At 36.8% G+C, this 22,236-nt stretch overlaps 1 protein-coding gene across 1 annotated transcript; it reads right to left on the bottom strand.

The window, feature by feature from the left end:
- Positions 1–11,991: 11,991 nt before the first annotated feature.
- On the bottom strand, positions 11,992–14,230 carry LOC103954980 (glucan endo-1,3-beta-glucosidase 12). The gene is given in 4 exon segments (XM_009366836.3): positions 11,992–12,257; positions 12,634–13,380; positions 13,383–13,955; positions 14,053–14,230. Coding segments are annotated over 4 exon segments (1,446 nt in total). The 5' UTR covers positions 14,138–14,230; the 3' UTR covers positions 11,992–12,216.
- Positions 14,231–22,236: the final 8,006 nt, after the last annotated feature.

Below are 22,236 nucleotides of genomic sequence, written 5' to 3'. Positions count from 1 at the left end.
GATATGAATATATAAGTAAAAATTGGTATTTGGTTTTTAGTTACTAATGTTCTTTTATTGAAACTTTATTAGTTTTTAGATTTTGTTCGAGATCCCTAACATTAATACAATAATGAATTTACATGTCAATTACATAATTTTTAAGGAAAACTAATGAAAATGGCTTGAAAACTTTGAGTTTTAATGATAAGGACAAAATAAAGGGTAAAGTAAATAGTACCAAGATTAACTTTTTAGTGTAAAACCGTGGTTTTTCGTTAAAATGAACAGTATCGTGGGCTTTTCGTTAAAACTCTCTAATTTTTAAAATAAAAATTAATAATTGATTTAAGATTAGTACTCACACCTTCATTAAACTCATAACTAATTTTCAATTTAAATCATTTCTAAAATTAAAAAAAAATAGAATAAGTTTGTACCCCTGAATTTTTTTTATAAAAAGGTTTCCAATTTTTTAATCTTATATGTACCCATTCATGTAATTTTTCAAATTTTTAATCTTAAAATATACTCATTCTTAAATATAGCAATTTGTTGCAGTAAAATGTACCCTTTTTTAATATAAAATCTATTCAATTTTTTTTCTAATCCATTTTTTATATGGGTACATTCTTTTTCCTGATTTGAGAATGTATCCATGTCAAGTTTAATCAAAGAAATTTACTAATGTTATTAAGCCTAATATCTATTATTTTTTGTGTGGTTTTGAAGAATGTACCCATATTTTGGTACAATAATTTTTTTGTTAATTTTTTGTGAATGTACCCATGTTTATATACATACATATATATACACACACAATATATATTAGAGAGTATAATTTATATTTTAATCATTTTAATCCACAAATTATGGGTTTTTTTAATTTAAAATCTCATTAATACAAACAACTATAAATTTCAATTTTTAATTTAAAAAAATATAATAACCTACATAGAAATACATTATCACATTAATTTCAGGGACTTCGATTAAATTTTGAAAACCTATAAGATTTCAATAAAAAAAATATTAATAATTAGGGACCACATCTAAAATGTTCCATAAAATTATAAATTTATAATATGAGTAGATTGAGGGAAGACCAAAACAATGCTGTTACAATCACACCGATCGAAAACTCACCGAAGTGGTGGGTTTTGAACAATATTTTGGATTAATTAAGCATGCTAAACTGAGTTTTGTAGCAATCAAAGCTCATAAATCAAAGTGGTTCGTTCAACATCAATTAATTACGAAAGGTGAAATAAATATTTACTAACATATTGAATTTCGACATATATATTAGAGCTTACGTGGCATACATTATGCGTGTTACAAACCGTACGCATGGCATATGACTCAATAAAACCGGACGAATTATCAAAAGTGACACATGTCGACATTTGATGGAAGATAATTAAAGAATTAATTTTCATTTTCATTTAAATTAAAAAAAATTAATTGATTTAAAATGTCAAATCATGAACCAAGCCACAAGTCAAGTTATGATTCTTTTGTCAATTATCAAGTCCACAATCATGGCCATATTCAACCGTAGGCAAGACTTGAAGAGCCAATAAATACAAGGCTCCAAGACAAAGAAAATGTCAGAAAATCATTCTCACACTCAGAGCTTCAAACTCCTAAACACTCTCAAACATCCAGAAGACTCAGAAAACTATTTGCATTCCTCGTCAAACCGTGAGGAATCATCAAGCACCACTACATGTGTCGGTTCTTTCATCACCACAAGCAAACCCCTGCGACATTCGTTCATTCAAGATTAAGTCATCGCAACCCTTGGATCAACGACAATACACACATTCTCTACAACCCTAAGATCGAATCAAATGATCAATCTATGTAAACAGAGATTGTGGCCCTAAATTCATGAATACAAATTTATCATTTGTACATGTGATCTTGTCTCATTTGTTACACGAAATTCACGTTTACAATGTGATAAGAATATAATTAAAATTCCTAACGAGTTTCCAGTTTGCATTAAGAATGTAACATATGCAGGTGATGAAAATGTACTCAAGGACTATTAGAGAAGTGCTAGTTCTTAGAAAAGATATGAACATAAATGAATCTTCACTTGTTACGACTTCATATGTAAATCGTGACATTAAATGTATTGTGATTGTGCTTGTGCCAGTTGCGGATCCAAAAATTCTTACACTTATAAAACTATATTCTTCATTCATTTCCATGTATACTCCTGACACTATACAGAAGAAGCATTAGGTTTGTGGCAAGTGTTGGCCATGTGGTAAAGTTGGGGACGTTATCGGTGTCGTGTTGGCAGTACCATATCGATGGAAAAAGTCAACAAGGATGGCTTTAAATATGATTACCCTGCTCTAACTAATACAAAAGTTTTTTGTGATAAAACCTCTCACCTGACGGATTGGGCAGGTGATAAAGTTGGGGATAGCATTGGTGTCGTTAAATTGGGCCCCCCCAGGCTCATCGATCTAGTATCAGTGTCGTGTTGACAGTCTCACATCGGTGGGGGAAGTCAACAAAGGTGGCTTTAAATATGATTACCCTACTAACTAATACCGAGGCCTTTTGTAGTAAAACCTCACACCTGACAGATTGGACATGTGGTAAACTTGGGGACAATATCGGTGTCATTAGAGTGGGGCCCCTTAGGCATGTCGATCTAAAAAAAAAAAAATTTCAACATGGTATCAGAGCCCACGATTACGGGCCTGTGCAAGCCAAAGGCTTGTCACAAAGAAGTGTGTGCTTAGAAACAAGTTTGGACTGTTAACATAGAGCCGACCTCTGAGTTCTTAAGAGGCACTTCCTGAAAAGACTGAAAACAAGTCTGGACTCCATTGGAGCCGACCTTTAAGTTTCAATTGCGAATATGTGGATCTCCACGTGTGAACCACTAAATGATGATACACATGAGGGGGCGTGTTGAGCAGGTGGTAAAGTTGGGGACAATATCAATGTCGTGTTGGCAGTCTCATATCAGTGGGGGAAGTCAACATGATGACTTTAAATATGATTACTTTACTCTTGTTGAAAGTTTTTTTAGATCAACGAGCCTGAAGGCCTCACTCTAACGACATCGATATTGCCCACTCTAACTAATACTGAGGCTTTTGTAATAAAACCCCACACCTGACGAATTGTGCAGGTGGTAAAGTTGGGGACAATATCGGTGCCGTTGGAGTGTGGGCTTGCCGATCTAAAAAAAAATTCAAAAAGGTATCGGAGCCCACAGTTACGGGCCCGTGCAAGCCAAGGGCTTGTCACAAAGAAGTGTGGGCTTGGAAACAAGCTTAGACTCTTCACATAGAGCTAGCCTCTAAGTTCTTAAAAGGCATTTCCTGAAAAGACTGAAAACAAGCATAGACTCCATTGGAGTTAACCTCTGAGTTTCAATTGCCAATGTGCGGATCTCCACGTGTGAACCACTGAATGGGGTTACACGTGAGGGGGTGTGTTGGCTGTCCCACATCGGTGGGGGAATCAACAAGGGTGACTTTAAATATAATTACCCAACTTTAACTAATACTGATGCTTGTTGTGGTAAAACCCTACACCTGACGAATTATGCAGGTAGTAAAGTTCGGGACAGTATCAGTGTCATTAGAATAGGGCTCCCCGAGCCTGTCGATTTTAAAAAAAAAAATTCAACACGGGCTCATCTTGTTGGGCATGTGGTAAAGTTGGGGACAGTATCGGTGTCGTGTTAACAGTCCTACATCGGTGGGGGGAAGTCAACAATGGTAGCTTTAAATATGATTACCCTACTTTAACTAATACCGATGCTTTTTTGCGGTAAAAGCCCACACATAATAGATTGGACAGGTGGTAAAGTTGAGGACAATATCGGTGTAGTTAGAGTGGGGCCCCATGGGCCTATCTATCTAAAAAAAAATTCAACATGCTATCAGAGCCCACTGTTACGGGCCCGTGTAAGCCAAAGGCTTGTCACAAGGAAGCGTGGGCTGGAAACAAGTTTGGTCTCTTAACATAAAGCTGGCCTCTGTTACCATGTTGAAATTTTTTTTAGATCGACGAGCCCAGAGGCTCCACTATAACGACATCAATATTGTCCCTAACTTTACCACTTGCCCAATTTATCAGGTGTGAGGTTTTACCACAAAATGTCTCGGTATTAGTTAGAGTAGGGTAATCATATTTAAAGTCACCATTGTTGACTTCCCCCACCGATGTAGGACTGCCAACATGACACTGATATTGTCCCTAACTTTACCACCTGCCCAATAACAAGCCCAATAAAAGAGTGGGTGACGCAGTGGAGGGTGGAATTTTTGGGGAGGGAATGGAACTTCGTGGATATAAGCTCGGTACTTGTCGTTTTAGCTTTGCATTTGCTTACCCTTTTAGCTTCATTTCATTTCACCTGGCCTGCATTTTGGGTAGCAGTTGCACTCTATCTTGTCGTAGGAGTGAGCGTGAATCTCTCTTAGCACATGCAACTTTCTCACCGGGAGTTTCAAGCTTCCCAAATGGCTTGAACACTTCTTTGCCTATTGTGCAGTCCTATCATTTCAGGTATGTATATTACTTCTATTTATCTGTGTTATTGTATCAAATTTTGTTATACTCATTTTTTTCTGTTTGCAGAGAAGTGCACTTGAATGGGCAAGCATACACCGAACTCACCCCCAATTTACAGACACGTTGAAAGATCCTCATAGTCCCGTTAGGGGATTTTGGTATAGCCACATCGGTTGGATCTTCGATTATCGTTCTTGGTTATGAGTTAGTTCAAAAATTACGTCTTTTTAAGTTAATATTTAAAGATTATTTTAAACGTTAAAACAAATGGACAGAGTGAAGATTAGTCCCACACTATGTTTTTTCTATTTACTGTTGCTTAGATACTATTTGTACTTTGAAAATCTGCATATTCACACCAACATAGTTTGTGGGGAGTGAGATTGAAACATTTACTTTTCTTCTGAGTTAATTTTTAATTTTTGTTCTAAATAAAGTAAAGTTACTTATTGTTATAAATAAAGTAATAATTGTTCCACCCAAGACTTTACTTAATAACCAAGTCAATCATGCTTGATTTTGACGTCAAACGATAGAGATTTAGCATGGGGCAGGGTGATTAGTTGGTTTCATAGCCCTTTCAGCTCGAATTAATAAGTCTTCATGAGTGTTCTATACCTAGTGTCCTAAAGCCTTATGATTTGGGAGTCATTGACCTAAATCTTGTTACATGGGTTGGATCGAAAGCTTAAGTGAACTAGCATTGACAACCACCGCTATTACTAGGAAAAAAATGAAAACAAAAAAAAAGTGTGAAGTTAGTATATATAAAGTATTAAATAAAGATGACGAAATGTAGGGATTTTAGTAGAATCTCTTTAACTTTGTTGGTACACTTTACACCAAAGAAAGTTCATGAATTATTTTCTAATTGGTTATAAATAGCTTGGACTTTGTGGTGGGATTAGTTAGAATTGTTGAAAAGATGTTCTGATTTTTAAAGTTTTATATGGATTGCAACCTGATATACAATACCAATTGTTTCGAGACCAATCACCAGTATCCCATGCTTGTTGCCCCCATGTGTGGCAAATTGAATTTATTCTGTAAGTAGCATGGTCCCTCAACTAAAAATTCATTAACATTAGTCCCTCAACTCATCAAAACGTGCAGTTATGGTCCCTTAACTAAAAATCAATTACCAGTCCCTTAACTTTAATCTAACTAGAGAAATGGTCCCTCAACTTTCACCTAATTGGAGCAATGGTCTCTCAACTTTAACTCAATTGTAGCAATGGTCATTCCAACATAACTCATTTTGACAAAATTCTAACGAAGTTTACTAAAATGACCATAACTACATGTTTCAATGAGTTGAGGGACCCCAATTGTAGCAATTGTCCTTCCAACATAACCTATTTTGACAAAATTCTAACAAAGTTGATGAAAAGGACCATAGTTACACATTTTGATGAGTTGAGGGATCAATGGTAATGAATTTTGAGTTGAATGACCATTGCTACAATTTACTTCATAAAATAAATAACGTTGTTCATGTTTAATAAAATGGGGAACTCCTAATGAAAAGTTGTGTTGCCACATACTTTGTATATATATGTTGGATAACCGCGTTTAGATGATTAGAAGAGTTGATAAGATAAAACGAGAATGTCAGATAGGGAATGCTGGTAACAGCCTCCTTATTATCATCAATAACTATTTTGGCACACAAAATTGACATTCTTACTGATACACATCAATACATGAAGGCCTTAGGTCCTTCAATCGAAAGGGCTAGACATGACCCCAATAGAATTATAACCCTGCAAAAAAATTATTTTTAAATAAACAGTGTCAGGCCATACATATATATCATCCAACTGAATGGCCTAAACATAGTCCTCTTATAATTTATTAGTTTTAAGTTTATACTTTAAATTTATTGGTTAATTTAGTTAAACTACCATTAGATGTTTTTAAATCTAGCCGTTGAATTCAAATCAATTATTGCAACTAAGGAGTTAATGCCCAAAAATGTTAAAAGGGGGCTACTTTGGCCAGCCTAATGCCCCTTTGGCCAAATAATGACTTGGTGGGCTTCAACGATTTATATGACATATCCTAACCCAGAATGTCCATTAGGACTCCGAATCGAGCTGTGCTGGTCGACACCTGGAAGGTGACAAAGCCATAAAGTGTAGTAATGTGAAAAATGTGAATAAATTTAATCCTAAAAGTCCCTAAATATAAGAGTGCACTGGTGAGCGAGAATGAACCCATTTCACATGTGATGACAGAGCATAAGTAAAGTACAGTAAGGTAGGTTAAGAATTATACCCTCAAAGGTAGCCACCTATATTGAGATTTGTCAAGAATCCTCGTAGATACAAAAGTTCAACAACTAACACCTAGAGGGGCGAAAAACAAGGGTGAATGAGCCTGAAAATAAAGTTTTATAAAAACCTTTCTGAAAACATTGCAACCCTTCGCCATAAAACATGTATAGTTTCCAAAAAATCATACTACGTATAGGTATGACATCAAATGCAAATCAACAGTAAATCCAGAAGTATGCCACATCACAATATCTCAACAATAGCATAATAAAAATAGGTGCTCATCAATCAACGCTGGCACACGAGTTCATGCAGATAGTTTCTGACATGAACATGACTAGGTGTAATGTATATGTATGCTATAGTGCTATAATCACGTGAAAAATAGCGATAATCGCTGTCACCAACGAGTCGGATTTGCTTAATGAAACCTGTACGACAGGACTGACGCCTACTTAGATCCAAGGTGAGTGTGTAGTGCAGAGGTGAACATACACGTAAAAGACTAGCCCTGGCCTCGGGTGAGCACTACCACCGGGTGCAGCAATGATGAGCAGACTACACATATATATAATCATGCCATAATGATTCAATGATTCAATAATTCTAGTCAACATACTAACATTCATAGTCATACTTATACTTATCGCATCAAAGATCAAAAGCATACCAGTGCATCCTGTAAGATGTAGCATATTTCATAAATTCCGTCATTTCACTAATTCTTAGAAACTTTAGTCTAATAAAGGCATGCATAAGAATTTATTTTTCAAATGCATATATGGAAACTAGCAATCACACACACACACACACACACACACACACACACACACACACACACACACACACACACACACTATAAAAAGAAAAAAAAAAGACCCATTCACCTGAAGTTTGCACTACAACTCCCTAGCACGAATATCGAGGCATCACGAAAGATCGTCACCTAGAACAAATATCAAATCACGTCTCAGAATTCTTATCAATAGAACATATAACTTACATAAAACACATCTCCAAGGACGTTCTAAAATGATTTGAAACCCATTGACTAAAAGTCAACCGTTGGTCCAAGGTTGATGATATGGTCCACAGCCCTACGTAACTTGATCTGGCAGATCCACACCTCAGATTTCTGATCCATAACTTCCCAAAAGTTTCAATAAGCTTCTAGAACAACATCATAAAGTTTCGGAACAATCCAACGGTCGAATCTCTACTAATCGCTAAAATTAAGCGGCGGCCGACGTTTAGATTTACAAACTTAGAAAACCAACCTGGGAAGATCCGTATGCAAATTCCCGATCCGTCAGTTCCTAATATCCTTAAATATTATGTACTATTACGTATTAAAGTTTGGTGACGATCCAACAGTTGGATCGTCAATTTATATAAGGATCAAGTGGTGGTCTCTATCAAAACTATGTTCAAACGATGAGATTTCATTAATCGGACTTCACCTATGGAATTGGAGTATCAAATTTAGCCTAGAAAGGTCAGGGGGTGTCACGGCCCAAGCACCATTGGCCGCCCCAACTCGCCAAAAAATTCAACTATTTCCAAAAATTCTTAAATTTTACAGAAATGAAGATCTCAATAAGAAGAACAAGTTTTATACTTCTGGCCAAATCCAATTTGGCCAGGTAAAGCTCCAATTTCACTTAAACATGCCGGAAACCCTAGAATGGGTGAGCTTCAATTCTCCTTCCTTGGTGTTCTGACACCCCTACAACTGGTTGGGGTCTTGTTTCCGGGTCCAAGGGAAGTTGATTAAGGGTGGTGGTGGGTGGTGCAACTCACCAAATCGAAGGAATCACCGTTGAGCACCTCCGGTGTTCCGGTGAGGTTTTACACAGAATTGGACCTTAAACCTTTCGAATTTGGGTGGAGATGGTAAATAGGAAGTTGTGGGAGAGGTTGCAGGTGTTGTATGGTGGTGGTTCGACGAAAAAAAAGGCAAAAATTGGCCGAAATTAAAACCTGGTTGGGTGTGCGGTGCGTGTCAGGCAGACAAGAAAAGGAAGGCAAGGAAGATTCTCTCTCTTCTTGATTGGTCCCTCTCCTTCTCACTAATTTCTAATTGGTCACTAAAAAAACTAATTGGTCTCTTTCTTTCTCCTGATTTTCTGATTAGTCCCATAACCCGTTAACTTATTGGGCCAAATCCAAGGATCGGTTCTCATTCCCACCTAGTGGGAGTTTAATTAATTTATAAACTAAAATTTAAATAAACAATTTCAAACGTCCGTAACTATATTGTTATAATCCGAATTCACAAATGGATTTTGCCTATGCGCTCGTGGCTTCAAGATCTATTCGGAAACATTAATTGTGACTTCGAACGATCAACGAAAGTCAAACATCCTCGCATCTAAGGGCATTTTCGTACAATCACTCTTAAAATTTATAAAATCGTAAAGTTAGGGATGGGTTATCATGTATAGCCCAATCATTGGTTGGAGATGAGTTTTTGAACAAATCAGGTCATTTTTTTCCTTTTAGACATGTAGTCTTCCCTATCGGAGATGACCTTACTATTTATACGAGTCTCACATGTATTAGATAGTGATTCAATATATGTGTCCAAATAACATAGCCGATAAGAACTTCAAGCAAATATTGAATATTTAGAAATTTATATAACTTATTGTCCATGTGTAATCATGTGGTGGCCATTTAGTGTTACTTGAATCAATTTGAACAAAAGAGCGTGACAATAAGAATCCTTATCTAGAAAAATACAACTTTTAATTATGCTCTAAATCGATGCAAAATTGATATTACAAGTAAGCAACAAGAATAAAATTGACAAATCTAAACTCCTTTTCTTTTTTCTTTTTTTAAACAGTAACAAATTCCACAAACTGATCAACTATTTGTTGTGACTATTAGGGGTGGGTATAAAAACTGTGAAATCGTAAAAGCGAATCTAACCGTGATAAAATAAAGCGTTGAAAATCATGTTGACAAAAAAAGTCAATATAGGTTCAAGAACCAGACCGAACCATTCATACCGGTTATAGTTTTCATATGGGTAAAACTGCTCAGAACAACCATGAATATAAATAATTAAATAAATTTAACAGTTGATACATGTGTCGCTAAATAAGTAGTGAAAACCAAATTGGTTTCACCTTGTCCGACAACATTTCTCAATTAGGTCTTTTACTTGCATGGTTCATCTATTGAGATAAGGAACATATTTGAAAGAAAAAAAAAGTCATTTTCACTCTAGATCTCAAAAGTTGACATCCAGGTTTTGATTTCATATTTTTCTTGGATAGAATGATCTTAAGGTGTTTAGTTACATCCTATTTTTTTCTTTCACTTTTTCCCGGGCTTTTTTTTAAGGGAGTCTTAACGAAAAGCCCGCAATACTGTTCACTTTAACGAAAAACCACATTTTTACATTAAAAAGTCAATCTTGGTACTATTCACTTTACGCTTTATATTGTCCTTATCATTAAAAGTCAAAGTTTTCAAACTCTTTTCATTAATTTTCCTTTTTTTTTAATCTCTTGATAACTCCTTTTAGGCTAAAATTATTGTATTCACAATGACATTCTTACTGCATAGTGGATTATTTGTATGTGTGGATGTATATTTGTATTATGAATGTACATGTACATTTGAATTGTGTTTCCTTTTTTGTTTGCTTGGTGTCAATGACATTTGCATTTTGATTTGGTATTTGAAAATGTGAGTATGATTCTCTCTTATCCTATTCTCATTCGATTCCCTCACTCCTCTCACATTTTGTTTTTTGTCTCTATAAAAATATCAATATAAGATCTTAGCGTGGCTTAATTGTAACCATTCAAATAGGAGGAGAGGGAATGAGAGAGAGATTATGAGATGAGAGAATCCTCCTTGAAAAAGACATGTTTTGTTTGTAACTTTGTTACTTTGTACAACTAATTTAGAACTCGTAATTGATGCAAGCATGCAAAAATAAAAAGAAAAAAAAAACCAGTAAATTTTGAATAACATTTTGATTTGGTTTTCAAATGACTTTAGTATTCAAAATCGTAAATTAATTTTAACCGAATCGGAATCGGTGTAAACTAAAAATTATAATTTTTGTAATAAATTTAAGTAGAATTGCAGCAAACCAAACTATTAATATTTTTCTAAGTCGGATTCCGATTAGAGAATGAAACCACACCACGCCCACCCTAGTGAGAATGCATTGTATCGAGTTGGGGTGGCCCCTACGGCACATCGGTGGGATGTGGGTGTGAGAAAAATTTGTACACTTTTGGGGTTCTGTGAAACACAAACGTCCATTGGGAGTAAAATTTATCAAACAGGTGTGTACCCTTTCCCTTGTCCAAAAAATAGAAATGTGTGGACCCTTTCCTTTTGAGTAAGATGCATTCAGCAATTTTGTTGTCATGAAGGAAGCTAAGGCTATCATTACCTTATTCTCTTTGGTTTCTATTTACTTTGGGTGATCGGCACCTCCTCCTATTTGTCTAAGAATCTAAACAAGTTAAAACAAATGGCCTCGGGGGCGAGAAAAAATTACTTACACTGGGTTTGATATCATAAATGAAAGTGTTAAGTTGAAAGTTAAATTGCAAGACATTATTATGTAAAGTTTTAAAAGATTTTAGATGCTAGATGAGCGGCAAACTGAAGCCAGCTTAGATGGCGGACTAGAAAAATTTAAATAAATTTATTGAAATACATAATCAGCAAATTAGAACCACATATAAATTATAAAATATTAAAACATAATAAAATAAAAAATAAAAAACAAGCATATAATGTATGTTTATCTACGTATCTAATAAGTTTTTTACAATTTATTAGAAAATAAAATGCAAATGAAAATTATTTATTTTCTATTTAAATAAGAATCATCTTCTAGACCAGCTTGGATGGACTTCTAGGCGGATGTTTAAACACAAGCCTAACCGCTAGTTCTTAATTTTCAGAACAGTGGCTAACTGCTTAGCACCTAAACGGTGGTAAACAAAGATTTTTAAAACAGTGTTATTAAGTCATTATTTTGAGATACCGGAGGACTGAGCCAGTGTAAATTCTGTTAAGAAAATCAATACTAGATCGCTGTTAATTCCCATATGAGTCCATGATTCCTATTGATGAACTACATAGGAAGCATCCAAATCCAAATGTACTGTCAGATAAACGCATCTAATTATTTTGCACGTGTCCAAAAAATAATAGATATGGTAGATTTAATTAATCAAGATCCTCGAGGTACAACGCTATAGGAATTAAACCAGAAACTACTAAGTATATAATTATGAACATAATAGTTAGGTTAATAGCCCTAAAACAGAAATTAACAAGTAGCAAAGCAAAATTAGGCTACTAAGCAAACCCCCCTTTGCCACAAAATTGCTAACCACACCCCCATCTTCTTTTCCTTTTGCATTCTTCAGTTTCCGTACCCAGTCGGCAGCTCACATTTCCCAAACTCTGCAACAACAGAAACAAAGTTTTATATTAGTAAAACAATATTACGATTTTACAAAGAAAACCAAATGTCTATGCTTTTGCTCTTTGTTCACCCCAGGTTAGGAAAATGGACCGTAAACAGTAAGTACAGCACATCCAAACATTGGTCACGTGACCACCATTTGTTGTCCTATGACCTCGAGTGGAGCGCTCAGCGTGCACCACTTTCCAACGTTTCCTGGACCAGAGTCAAGCTTTCACGCCGGACTCTCAAAGGACTAGAGTGTCCCATTCCATCCGGCGCATTTTAGCAAAACCCACCAAAGTAACACTAGCATGCGCCGCTATTTTATATTAAATGCAATAACAATTGAGTGGGATGTGATATGTTACGTACTGGGTGGTTGCGAGACAACGTAGGCCGCCCCGCCAAAATAGCACGTGCCGACTCCACGTGCCTTCTTTTGGTAGTAACTGTTGAAAGCGTATGAGGCGTGGGCCTCCAGGGTGTTAGGATCATAACACGCGGACCCCGGCTGGATCTGATGGCAGTCCGCCCCGCCCTCACCGCAAGCGTAGTCTAGTCCCGCCTGCAGCTTCTCCTTCCCGGTCTCCCCATTCGCCACGCACCACGTGTTCCCGTTCAAGCTCTTCGACATGTCCCCTCCCCCGTTGACCGGAGCAGTCACATGCTGGTTTCCGGATACCGGCGACCGGCGGTCGTGGTAGTTCTTTAGTCCTTCGACGGTAAACGGTATGTCGTACACCTTCCGTTCGTTGGGGAAGAAGAGCCCGTAGTTTCTCTCTGATGTGGGACCGAATTTCTTGTCCTCGTTGAATAGAGCGAAGAGATATACGGTCAGATCTGCTTTCGGCCTCAAGGGGGTCCCCCCGCCGGTCAATATCCGACGGACGAGGTTGCCGTTGTAGGCCGCTGCGTTCTCCACACTCGCGCCTACTTCAACCGAGTCGCCTTTGGACGGCCAGCCCGTTTCCGACACAACCATGTTGATGTCGTCGTACTTCAACGCCGACATGGCGGCGAAAACGGCGTCGATCTGGGCGTCGAAGAGGTTGAAGTAACGGAGGCCGTTGCCGGCGTCGACGACTCCAGGGTTTTCACGAAAGAGGGCATAGTCCAGGGGATGACGTCAGAGTTTGACTCGTACGCGAAGTAGGGGTAGCAGTTGACCATGAGATAGGACCCAGTTTGACGAAGGAACTCTAGCATGGGCTTGAAAACGGGTTCAACGAGTTCAGGTCGGAATGAGCCGGCGGAAGATGGGTAGGAGTTTTGCAGGGCGCTGAGGGCAATGGGGGAGGAGACCTTGATGGAGGACTCAAGGTTGAAGTGGACGAGGGCGGTGTGGATGTTTTTCATAGCGGAGATGAGGAACTTGGTGGTGTTGTGGGTATCAACGAAGACCTCATTGCCGACACCGATAGCTTCGATCTGGGTGTTGGGGTGGTAAGCGACAACGTTTCGCTGGACCCAGTTGGTAGCGAAAGACTGAGACTTGGCGGCGGAGGAGAGGAGCTCGTTGGGCAGGTCGACTGTGACCTTGATGTCGGATCCAGCTAGGGCACGGAGCACGGCCGGGTCGGAGTCGAAGACCTTGACCCGCTCCAAGCCTTGTGACTTCAGAAGCTGCACCACCTTGTACGCCGACGGCAGGTTGTCGGCTATTCTACCATAGTTCACTCCGACTGAGGCCGCATCTGCAAAACGCATCACAAAACAACAACATATCAGAATCCAAAACACCATTACAAGATACAGAGAGGGAGAACATTGTAAATTTGCTAAGCATTTTACCAGCTAGAGATGAAAAGACAGAAAGGAGGAGCAGGACGGCGACGACATGGCGTTCCATGCTCTGGTTCTTGGAGAAGCAGAACATTGTGAAAGGTGGAGAGCTTCTTTTTTCCTCTTCTGGCTTTTCTTTGTAATTTTGTACGGCAGAGGGAGTGAGTGACAGTGAGGAGGTGGGGGGAAGTGAGGGGGGGGGGAGTGGTTTTATGACTTTGGCGAAATAACGTGGGGATCGAGATGGCGGGACCCACGTGTTTGACGCAACGGACCAATCGACCATCTTCTCCTCCACTTGGGCTTTGGGCCCTACGTGGTGGGTGCAACCCCTCACGTTGTCCCACAAAGTCGACCGTTTAAAGCTTCACCTAACATGGATTAATTCTGCACATGCAGAAAATAAATTGCGTTCTACTAGGTACTGTTTAGTACGTGGAACGGGACGGAATAGAATGGGACAAAGCGTTCCGTCCCATGTTTGGTACGTCTAAAACGGATGGAACGAAATATTCCACAGGACGAGTTTTTGGTGAATTTTCGTTCCACCTCACCCCCTGTAACGACTCATTCCACATCCGTGGAACACAAAACTATAACATCTTCGTCTCCTTCTTCTTCCACCTTGTTTCCATCCAAGGGCATCTTTGCTCCCGCTCCGTTCCGTTCTGTCCTGTCCCGTCCCGTCCAGTCCCATTCCGTTCCGTTTCGTCCCGTCTACATACCAAACGATACCCTAATGCACGTAGTATGCTCCTAGGGTTCGTCAAATTTTGTTTATTTTTTGTTGTTAAATAATTGGTTGTTTTGGTTTCATTTGGAAACCGGTTCCCTTCCGGACTCAAATGAACTGAGTTCGAGAATCAAATAATTTAGACAATTATAATTTAATTAAACGATTAAAATTATTATAATTTTTGAAAGGTTCATATTTATAACTGTGGAATCCAATTTTAATATTTCGGATGAGTAAACTCAATTTCTTTGAGTCTAAGGGATCTGGTTGCTTTGATTTGCCCACTTATGACCTACCCTGTCGAATGAGCTGGAATCTTGGAACGGGAACATTACTTACATAAAAAGGTCATGTCGTGACAGTGGATTTGAATAAAATTGAGATGTTGAGACAACATTTTTACCATTTTTAAATTAAACTTACATCTAAACAAAGACGTTGAGACGACAAATTTACATAAAGCATGAATCCTGGTGTGACAATTAAAGAAAAATTATGTTGCGACGCATAACAGCACTAATGAGCAGGTTAACATAGGATGCTATGGGGTCCATGGGGATTTAGAGGAATCAACGTTTGGGGGAATAATGTATTAATAAATAGAAGAGATGAGGTCATGATGTTTTCCGAACGTTGGCTTCTACCTGCTACAAGCAGTCAGCAAAAAGAGCAGTCCTTCCTAACGGGAAAGGGTAAGCAACAAGCCAACCACTGGTTCATCACTTTTATGATCATAGATTTATGCCGTTACTTATTAGCAATGATTTTTTGTGTCATTGAGAGGTGTTATAATTAGGCAACTGTTCTTAGCCAAATTCATTACATAAAAGTTTATTTGTTAGCAACGTCCCGCAGCTAAAATATGACATGTTCGAAATTGTTTGGCAATCATTTTGGTGCGCAATCAAGGACATTCTCGCAGTGATGGAGCCATTAAGGGACTAACTAGATCACTGGCTTATCCTGTCTTTTTTTCTTCTTGCTGCTATAAGATATGTTGTTGCAGCATATCAGTCTAATATCTTTTAATTCAAATGTGTTCTCAATTCAAACTCTTTTTTATTTTAAGCCAGGTCTCATTTTTCTCCTCTCCTTCTTATTCCGGTGCAATATTCACTTCCACTCCTTATTCTATCAACTTTTCCTTTAACTCATATTTTAAAAAAATTCTTGCTTACTTTGTACATCATGTTCAAGTTTCTGGGTTTTGTGCAATGTTTTTAATTCTCTCTATTGAATTTAAGGTCTTTCAATTGTTATATAAATGGTAAAATGAATAGTAACATGATTGACTTTTTAGTGTAAAAATGTGGTTTTTCGTTAAAGTAAACAGTACAGATAATTTTTCGTTGAAGTTCCCATTAATCAAATCTTTCATGTTCTAAGTTTAAATTTACCTATGTATATGAGAAGCTCTCCCACATATAAATTTTTGAATCCGCTACTGCATTCTCGATTGCTAAATATGCAGACAGGAGATGGACAAGCAATCTCGCCTTTAGATTGACCAATTGAAATCATTTCATGTTGCACACTCCCTTTCCCCCTCCCCCCTTAATATCCATTAAATCATATCAAAGGAAAAAGAGCAGCCTATAGAAGTTGCTTTCCCGCCTTCCCTCCCCTGGCCATATCTTAAAAGCCCATTTTGTTCGTCCACGATATTGACAAAGCACATGCATGTTTTTACTTGTTTTTGTTTCAAACACATACATATTTTCCTATGTCCGCATCATTGATGGATGCCCAACCCGCACTCTGGTTTTCTGAGTTTCAGCATAGTGTTTTATTTTTTAAATCCTTAAGTAAAACGATACTGTCTCGTTTAGTGATTTAGAAACAAATGAAAATGATTTGAAAATTTTGAGTTTTAATGATAAAGACAAAATAAAGGGTAAAGTGAATAGTACCAAGATTGACTTTTTAGTGTAAAAATGTAATTTTTCGTTAAAATGAACAGTACCGCAGACTTTTTGTTAAAACTTTCTTAGAAAAAAGTAAGTGGGACGACGTCGTTTGAGCGTTGAACCCATTACCTCTCACCCCGTTCCCCTATTTCCAAAACAAATCAGAGCACATAATAGCCCCATTTTCACTTCCCCTCCTCCCAACCCCAAACACTCAAAGGTTCATTCTTCTCCAATTCAATCGTTTTTGCACAAATGTTTGTTTGGGTACTTGAATTTTGTGTTTCACGTGAGATTTTGGATTGAAAGATTTTATTTTTTATGTTCATTTGGGGATTCCCAATTGCTTGATTGATCGGTCAATATTGAAACCCTAGGCGTTTGATGCTTTGCCGTCAAACAATAGAATTAGGAATGGGCCGCCGGCAGAACTTGATAGTCTTCCTCCACCTATCTCCAGGTGTTTGATAGTCTTCCTCCATCTATCTCTCGTACTGCTTTTTGCTAGTCTTTATACACACTCCATGTGTTTGATTTAATGCCTCAAAGAATTATCTAACTAAATAGTCTTGGGGGCAATGCCATCAAGCTTTGCCAGCTTTGCCCACATCTATCATCTTGGGTGTCATTTTCTACTTCTCGACTCAGTTATTAATGGAGCCTTTTGTTATTGGGACAAACACAACTTGTTGATATTTTGATAGTCCATTTGTTTTTGGTAAGAGAGAGAGCATATTTAAGAGGAAGCTGATGTCCTAGCTAATTTGTGTTGCTATTGAATTCTCTATCAAATGGATATTATAAGTTGATCGATAATGTCTATTGGTTTGTAATAGTGGACCAGAGTATAAAAAAAGGATTTGGTTGTCTAAATTTGTATTGAACAAAATTAATATTGTCCATTATTTAAAAGGATTTGGTTGTCTAAATGTTGTTGGGATCTTTTACCCTTTTAAATTCTGCCCTTCTCTCCCCCCCCCCCCCCAACATTATATAACATTTGAATCTATTGTCTTCCTTATAAGTTGGAAAAAGAAAAAAGAAAAAAAAGACTATCTTCAATCATTGGGAGCGAAACTTATCTCCGGACAATGTTTTACCCTCGTAAATAATATTATAAAGATTACTGCATGGCTGATTTTTACCATCTCTAGTCATGCAGGACTATAGTTTACTCCCTACAGAATTTGTTATCTTTACAGACAATTAAGAGAAACTATGATAAACACTCACACATCTACTGATTACTGTTACGTGTTGTTCAACACGCTTTCATTATTTTAAAAAATAAAATCTCAACATGACAAAATAATAATAACTCAAAAATCGAATTTAACACATCCATTTTTGTTTGAAAACAAAGGAAATTTTTACTGTTTCCTAATTTTCTTTTTATCCAGCCTTGTATTTAAAAATTAAAAAAAAAAGTTTTTTTATCCTTTTTTTTTGGAATTCATGAAAAGGGATTGAGCTTAAGTTTGTTTTCACAAAAAACCATACTATAACTTTATTTAATGAAAAAGAATTAAATTTTAATAAAAAGGACAAAAAAAAAACTTAAATTTTAATGAAAATGACACAATTTGGAAAAAAAAAAAAAAAAACTGACTTGTGGGACCTATACACTGTTTATGAAACTGAACGATATTATACTATTTATTGGTCTAATTTCATAAATAGAGCCTAATTTTTTGTCCACTTTCATAAATAGTGTCTAGTTCGTGGTCATGTTTCCTAAATAGTGCCTAGTTATTGGATCCAGTTTTATAAATAATGTATAGTAATTGATACAGTTTTATAAATAGTTTCTCTTTCTTGGTCCGGCTTCATAAATAATGTCTAGTCTAATTTCATAAATAAATTTCACCTATTGGTTTAGTTTTAGAAATAATGCCTAATTCTTGTTTTCGTTTCATAAATAATGTCTACTTATTGGTCCACTTTCATAAATAGTGCCTAATTCTTGGTTATGTTTCATAAATATTGTATAGTCCAGTTTCATAAATAGTTTTCACCTATTAGTTTAGTTTTAGAAATAATGTCTATTTCTTGTTTTCATTTCATAAATAGTGTCTACTTATTGGTTTAGTTTCATGAATAGTGTCTACTTATTGATGAAGTTTTATAAATAGTGTTTAATTTTGGTATAGTTTCATAAGGTTTGAAATTTAGACCCTTTTTGGTCCTATAAAAGCACCCATTGCGCCGAAAACGATGAACCCATAAGTGACTATTTAGACCAAAACCTTGAGAAGATTATGTTCTCAGTAATTATATTTAAAAAGCTGTTTTCAATTACCAAATTAAAATTTTCTCATATTTTTTACATATCTACAATAATAAATATAGCCTTCCATCCAATTTCTTGAGCTTGGGTGTCATCTTGGAGAAATTTTCCTTGTGCCCGTAACAAAAATGGTATGCCACGTATTATTATGTAAGTGGTGGAAATTTTTATTTTTTATGTTATTAATTTTTGTAACACAAGAATCTCACAACTTATACAAAATGTATCATCCTGTGTTTCGGGCACATTGAAAAGTTTCTCGTCATCATAACTACTATTGGGAAACAACACCACAAAAATAAAACTAGAGAATGTAATTCAATTTGAAGTATTTTTCTTATTCTAAGCGGAAAAAATATATATATATATTAGTGTAGGTGACAATGGGAGGAAATGGTGGGAGAAAAAAGTGGAATGTGGAAGGGAAGGGATGGTATGCGTAAGGGTGGGCATGGACTGGGACGGGGCAGGTCAGGTTTTGGATTTTTTAAAATGGGATCCAGACTTAACTCAACCCTTGCAACGAGCCGATTCCTACAGGTCCCCATGGTCCAAATCTTCACTCACGCCTAAGTTTGGTCTTCATCATCATGTTCGTTCCTCTCCTCAACGTGTTCGTCATCCTGTTGTTTTTAGATCTAGCTGGTGACTCTTTTCAAATAATGGGTTGATGAGTCAAACTTCTCAGCCAAATAGTGTTCCACCATATCGTCTTCGTCATTTGCCATTAACCATAAGACAAGATGGTTTCTTCATTAGATTGTGAACATAAAGCATTTCCTCCATAACAAAATTCAATGATTCGATTGATTTTGGTCTCATCAACATAAAAGAAGTGAATAGAGCTGCACCTTCATTGGATCCTTCAGTGGCTAGAGCTGCACCTTTCTATGGAGGGAGAAAAAGCAAGCAAAATGGAAGAGTGACGGGGAACGTGCAAGGAAAAAAAAAAAAGGGAATAGAGAGCCAATAAAGAAAGAAAAAGCAAGCAAAATGGAAGAGTGATGGGGAAAGTCCAACCGGGGCCCCGTTTCCTAAGGCTTTTGCACCCGTCCCGTCTCGATAATTTTGTAAACCTACGCCATTTTGTCTTTACAAATTTTAGACCTACCCCAAACCGCATGGAACCAGCTCGTTTGCCCACCCTTAGGTACTCGCCCTAGCGCAAGTTGGTTTATTTATTTATTCTTTTGTCTTCATCATTAAATAAAATTAGTAAATGATTTTTTATTTAAATGTAAAAATTTAAAGCTTTTTTCATTTGTTTTTTTTTTTGTTTTTTTTTTTATTTGAACAAATGATATTATCTATACTAAGGAATAAGATGAGTTTAGCCTCACAATGAGCTATTGGTTCAAATTCACAGCAAAAATCAAACTTAATGTCTCTTAGTTATAAATGAAGATGAATACTTTTAGATCGTAGTATTAAGTACCCATCATTTTTGTAAAGCTGTTCAGGAAAAAAAGATGCCAAGACTGTTGGAGAGCAAAAGCAATACCGCAAGCAAAATGACAAAACACATTCTAGTTATTCAACAATAAAAGGACCTGACCCAATTCCACAACAACCGCCGTTGATTTCAACGGCACTAATATCAGAGCCCTTCTTACATCAGCTGCGTTTTATTTCCATGCGGTGCTGCCGCACTATAGCAGTTCACATTTGTGGGCTGCACATGGTGGGACCGTCGAAAAAGTAATCCAAGGGCAGGTGGGCGACTGGGTATGTGTAGCTTGCGCTGGGCTAAATTTAGGCCGATCTCTATAGTCTCATTTCTTTTGGTGAGACTGGTTTTGTTAACTTTACGGCTAAATTTGGCAGATAGCTATTTTAGCTGGAGATGAAGATATTTTTAAATGGGTCAGGACTTGCTATGATACATTAGACTATTTGCAATCGATCCGATCAAAAAATTATAAGGTTAAAGATAACTTAAAACAACACGAAAATCATCTTCAACCAAGAGATTGGCCAAAGAGCTTGTGGGCCTCACTTGACCAAAACCACCAAATCAAGCTAGCGGGCTGGCCATTTCCAGCCAACCAGCCTGATGAGCCCAACCTTTTTTTTTTTTTGGACGAATTTAAAAAAATATATATTTCTAATTTTTTTTCCTACGTCATTTCTCAAATACTTTTCACTATTTCATACTATATTACCTTATTTTATTTCAATTCTTCACATTATATTCACTTCCAATAATCTTTCCTTTAATTTTTTCAATAATTTTCAAATGGCCACATCTTTCAATAATCTTCCAATATGTCTGAAAATCTTATTTTAATATGGTAGTTTAATTTAATTAACTATATTAATTCAATTAAATAATAAATTATGTTTGGTATATGATCCTTTGACCCTCTTAATTGGAGATATTTTTTTTGTCAAAGGGCTATGTTTGACCTATAATCCTTTGACCCCTCGGTTGGAGATGATATAAAATATGCCCTGGCATTGTTCATTAAAATATAATTTCTTGTAGGACTATAGGACTAAATATAGCCCTTTGGCCCTCCTTCAATTGGAGATTGCCTTATAGCCATCTCCAACCGAATGGTCCAGAGGGCGAAAATAGCCCAAAAACCGTTTCCAACCGAGGGCTAGACCAAAGGGCTCGTGGGCCTCACGGGACAAAAAAGGGCTAAAGGCCAACCTGCTGGCCCAACCCAGCCAGCCCCAGGTCGGGCCACAAATTTGAATGCAACGGCTAGCTGACGTCAGTTAGCCGTTATATTTTTATTTTTTTTCCTATAACTTCCTAAGTCATTAAACAACATTAAATAACATTTAACAACATGAAACTTAAAAAACATTTTTAAAAACATTTAACAACATTCTCATATTTTCCTATAAATCTAAGTTGTAGTTTTTAAATTTAATTTGTAATTTTTAAATTTAAGTTGTAGTTTTTAAATTTAAGTTGCTATAGTTTTTAAATTTAAATAATAAATTATGTTTGGCTTTATGACCCTTTTGACCCTCAGTTGGAGATGATTTTTTGTCACAGGGCTATGTTTGGCCTTATGACCCTTTAGCCCTCGGTTGGAGATGGTAAGAAATATGGCCCTGCACTGTTTATTAAAATAAATATGTTAAAAAAATTTTAGCTACTCGTATTATGACACTAGAGGTACCAGACCGCTAGGACGCCCTGAAAATTCTCTCATGAAAATGACCTTACAAGCGAATATTTTAAACAAGAGATTCGAACCTTTATGCACGTGCTTTATATTCTAAATCTAAACAACTCACTGTCACTC

The sequence above is a fragment of a genome, unplaced genomic scaffold (assembly GCF_019419815.1).
Source record: "Pyrus x bretschneideri cultivar Hongxiangsu unplaced genomic scaffold, Pyrus_bretschneideri_v1 Contig12, whole genome shotgun sequence".
Classification (NCBI taxonomy): Eukaryota; Viridiplantae; Streptophyta; class Magnoliopsida; order Rosales; family Rosaceae; genus Pyrus; species Pyrus x bretschneideri.
The sequence above is the reverse complement of the archived record's forward strand: the minus strand, read 5'-3'. Positions and strand labels throughout refer to the sequence as shown.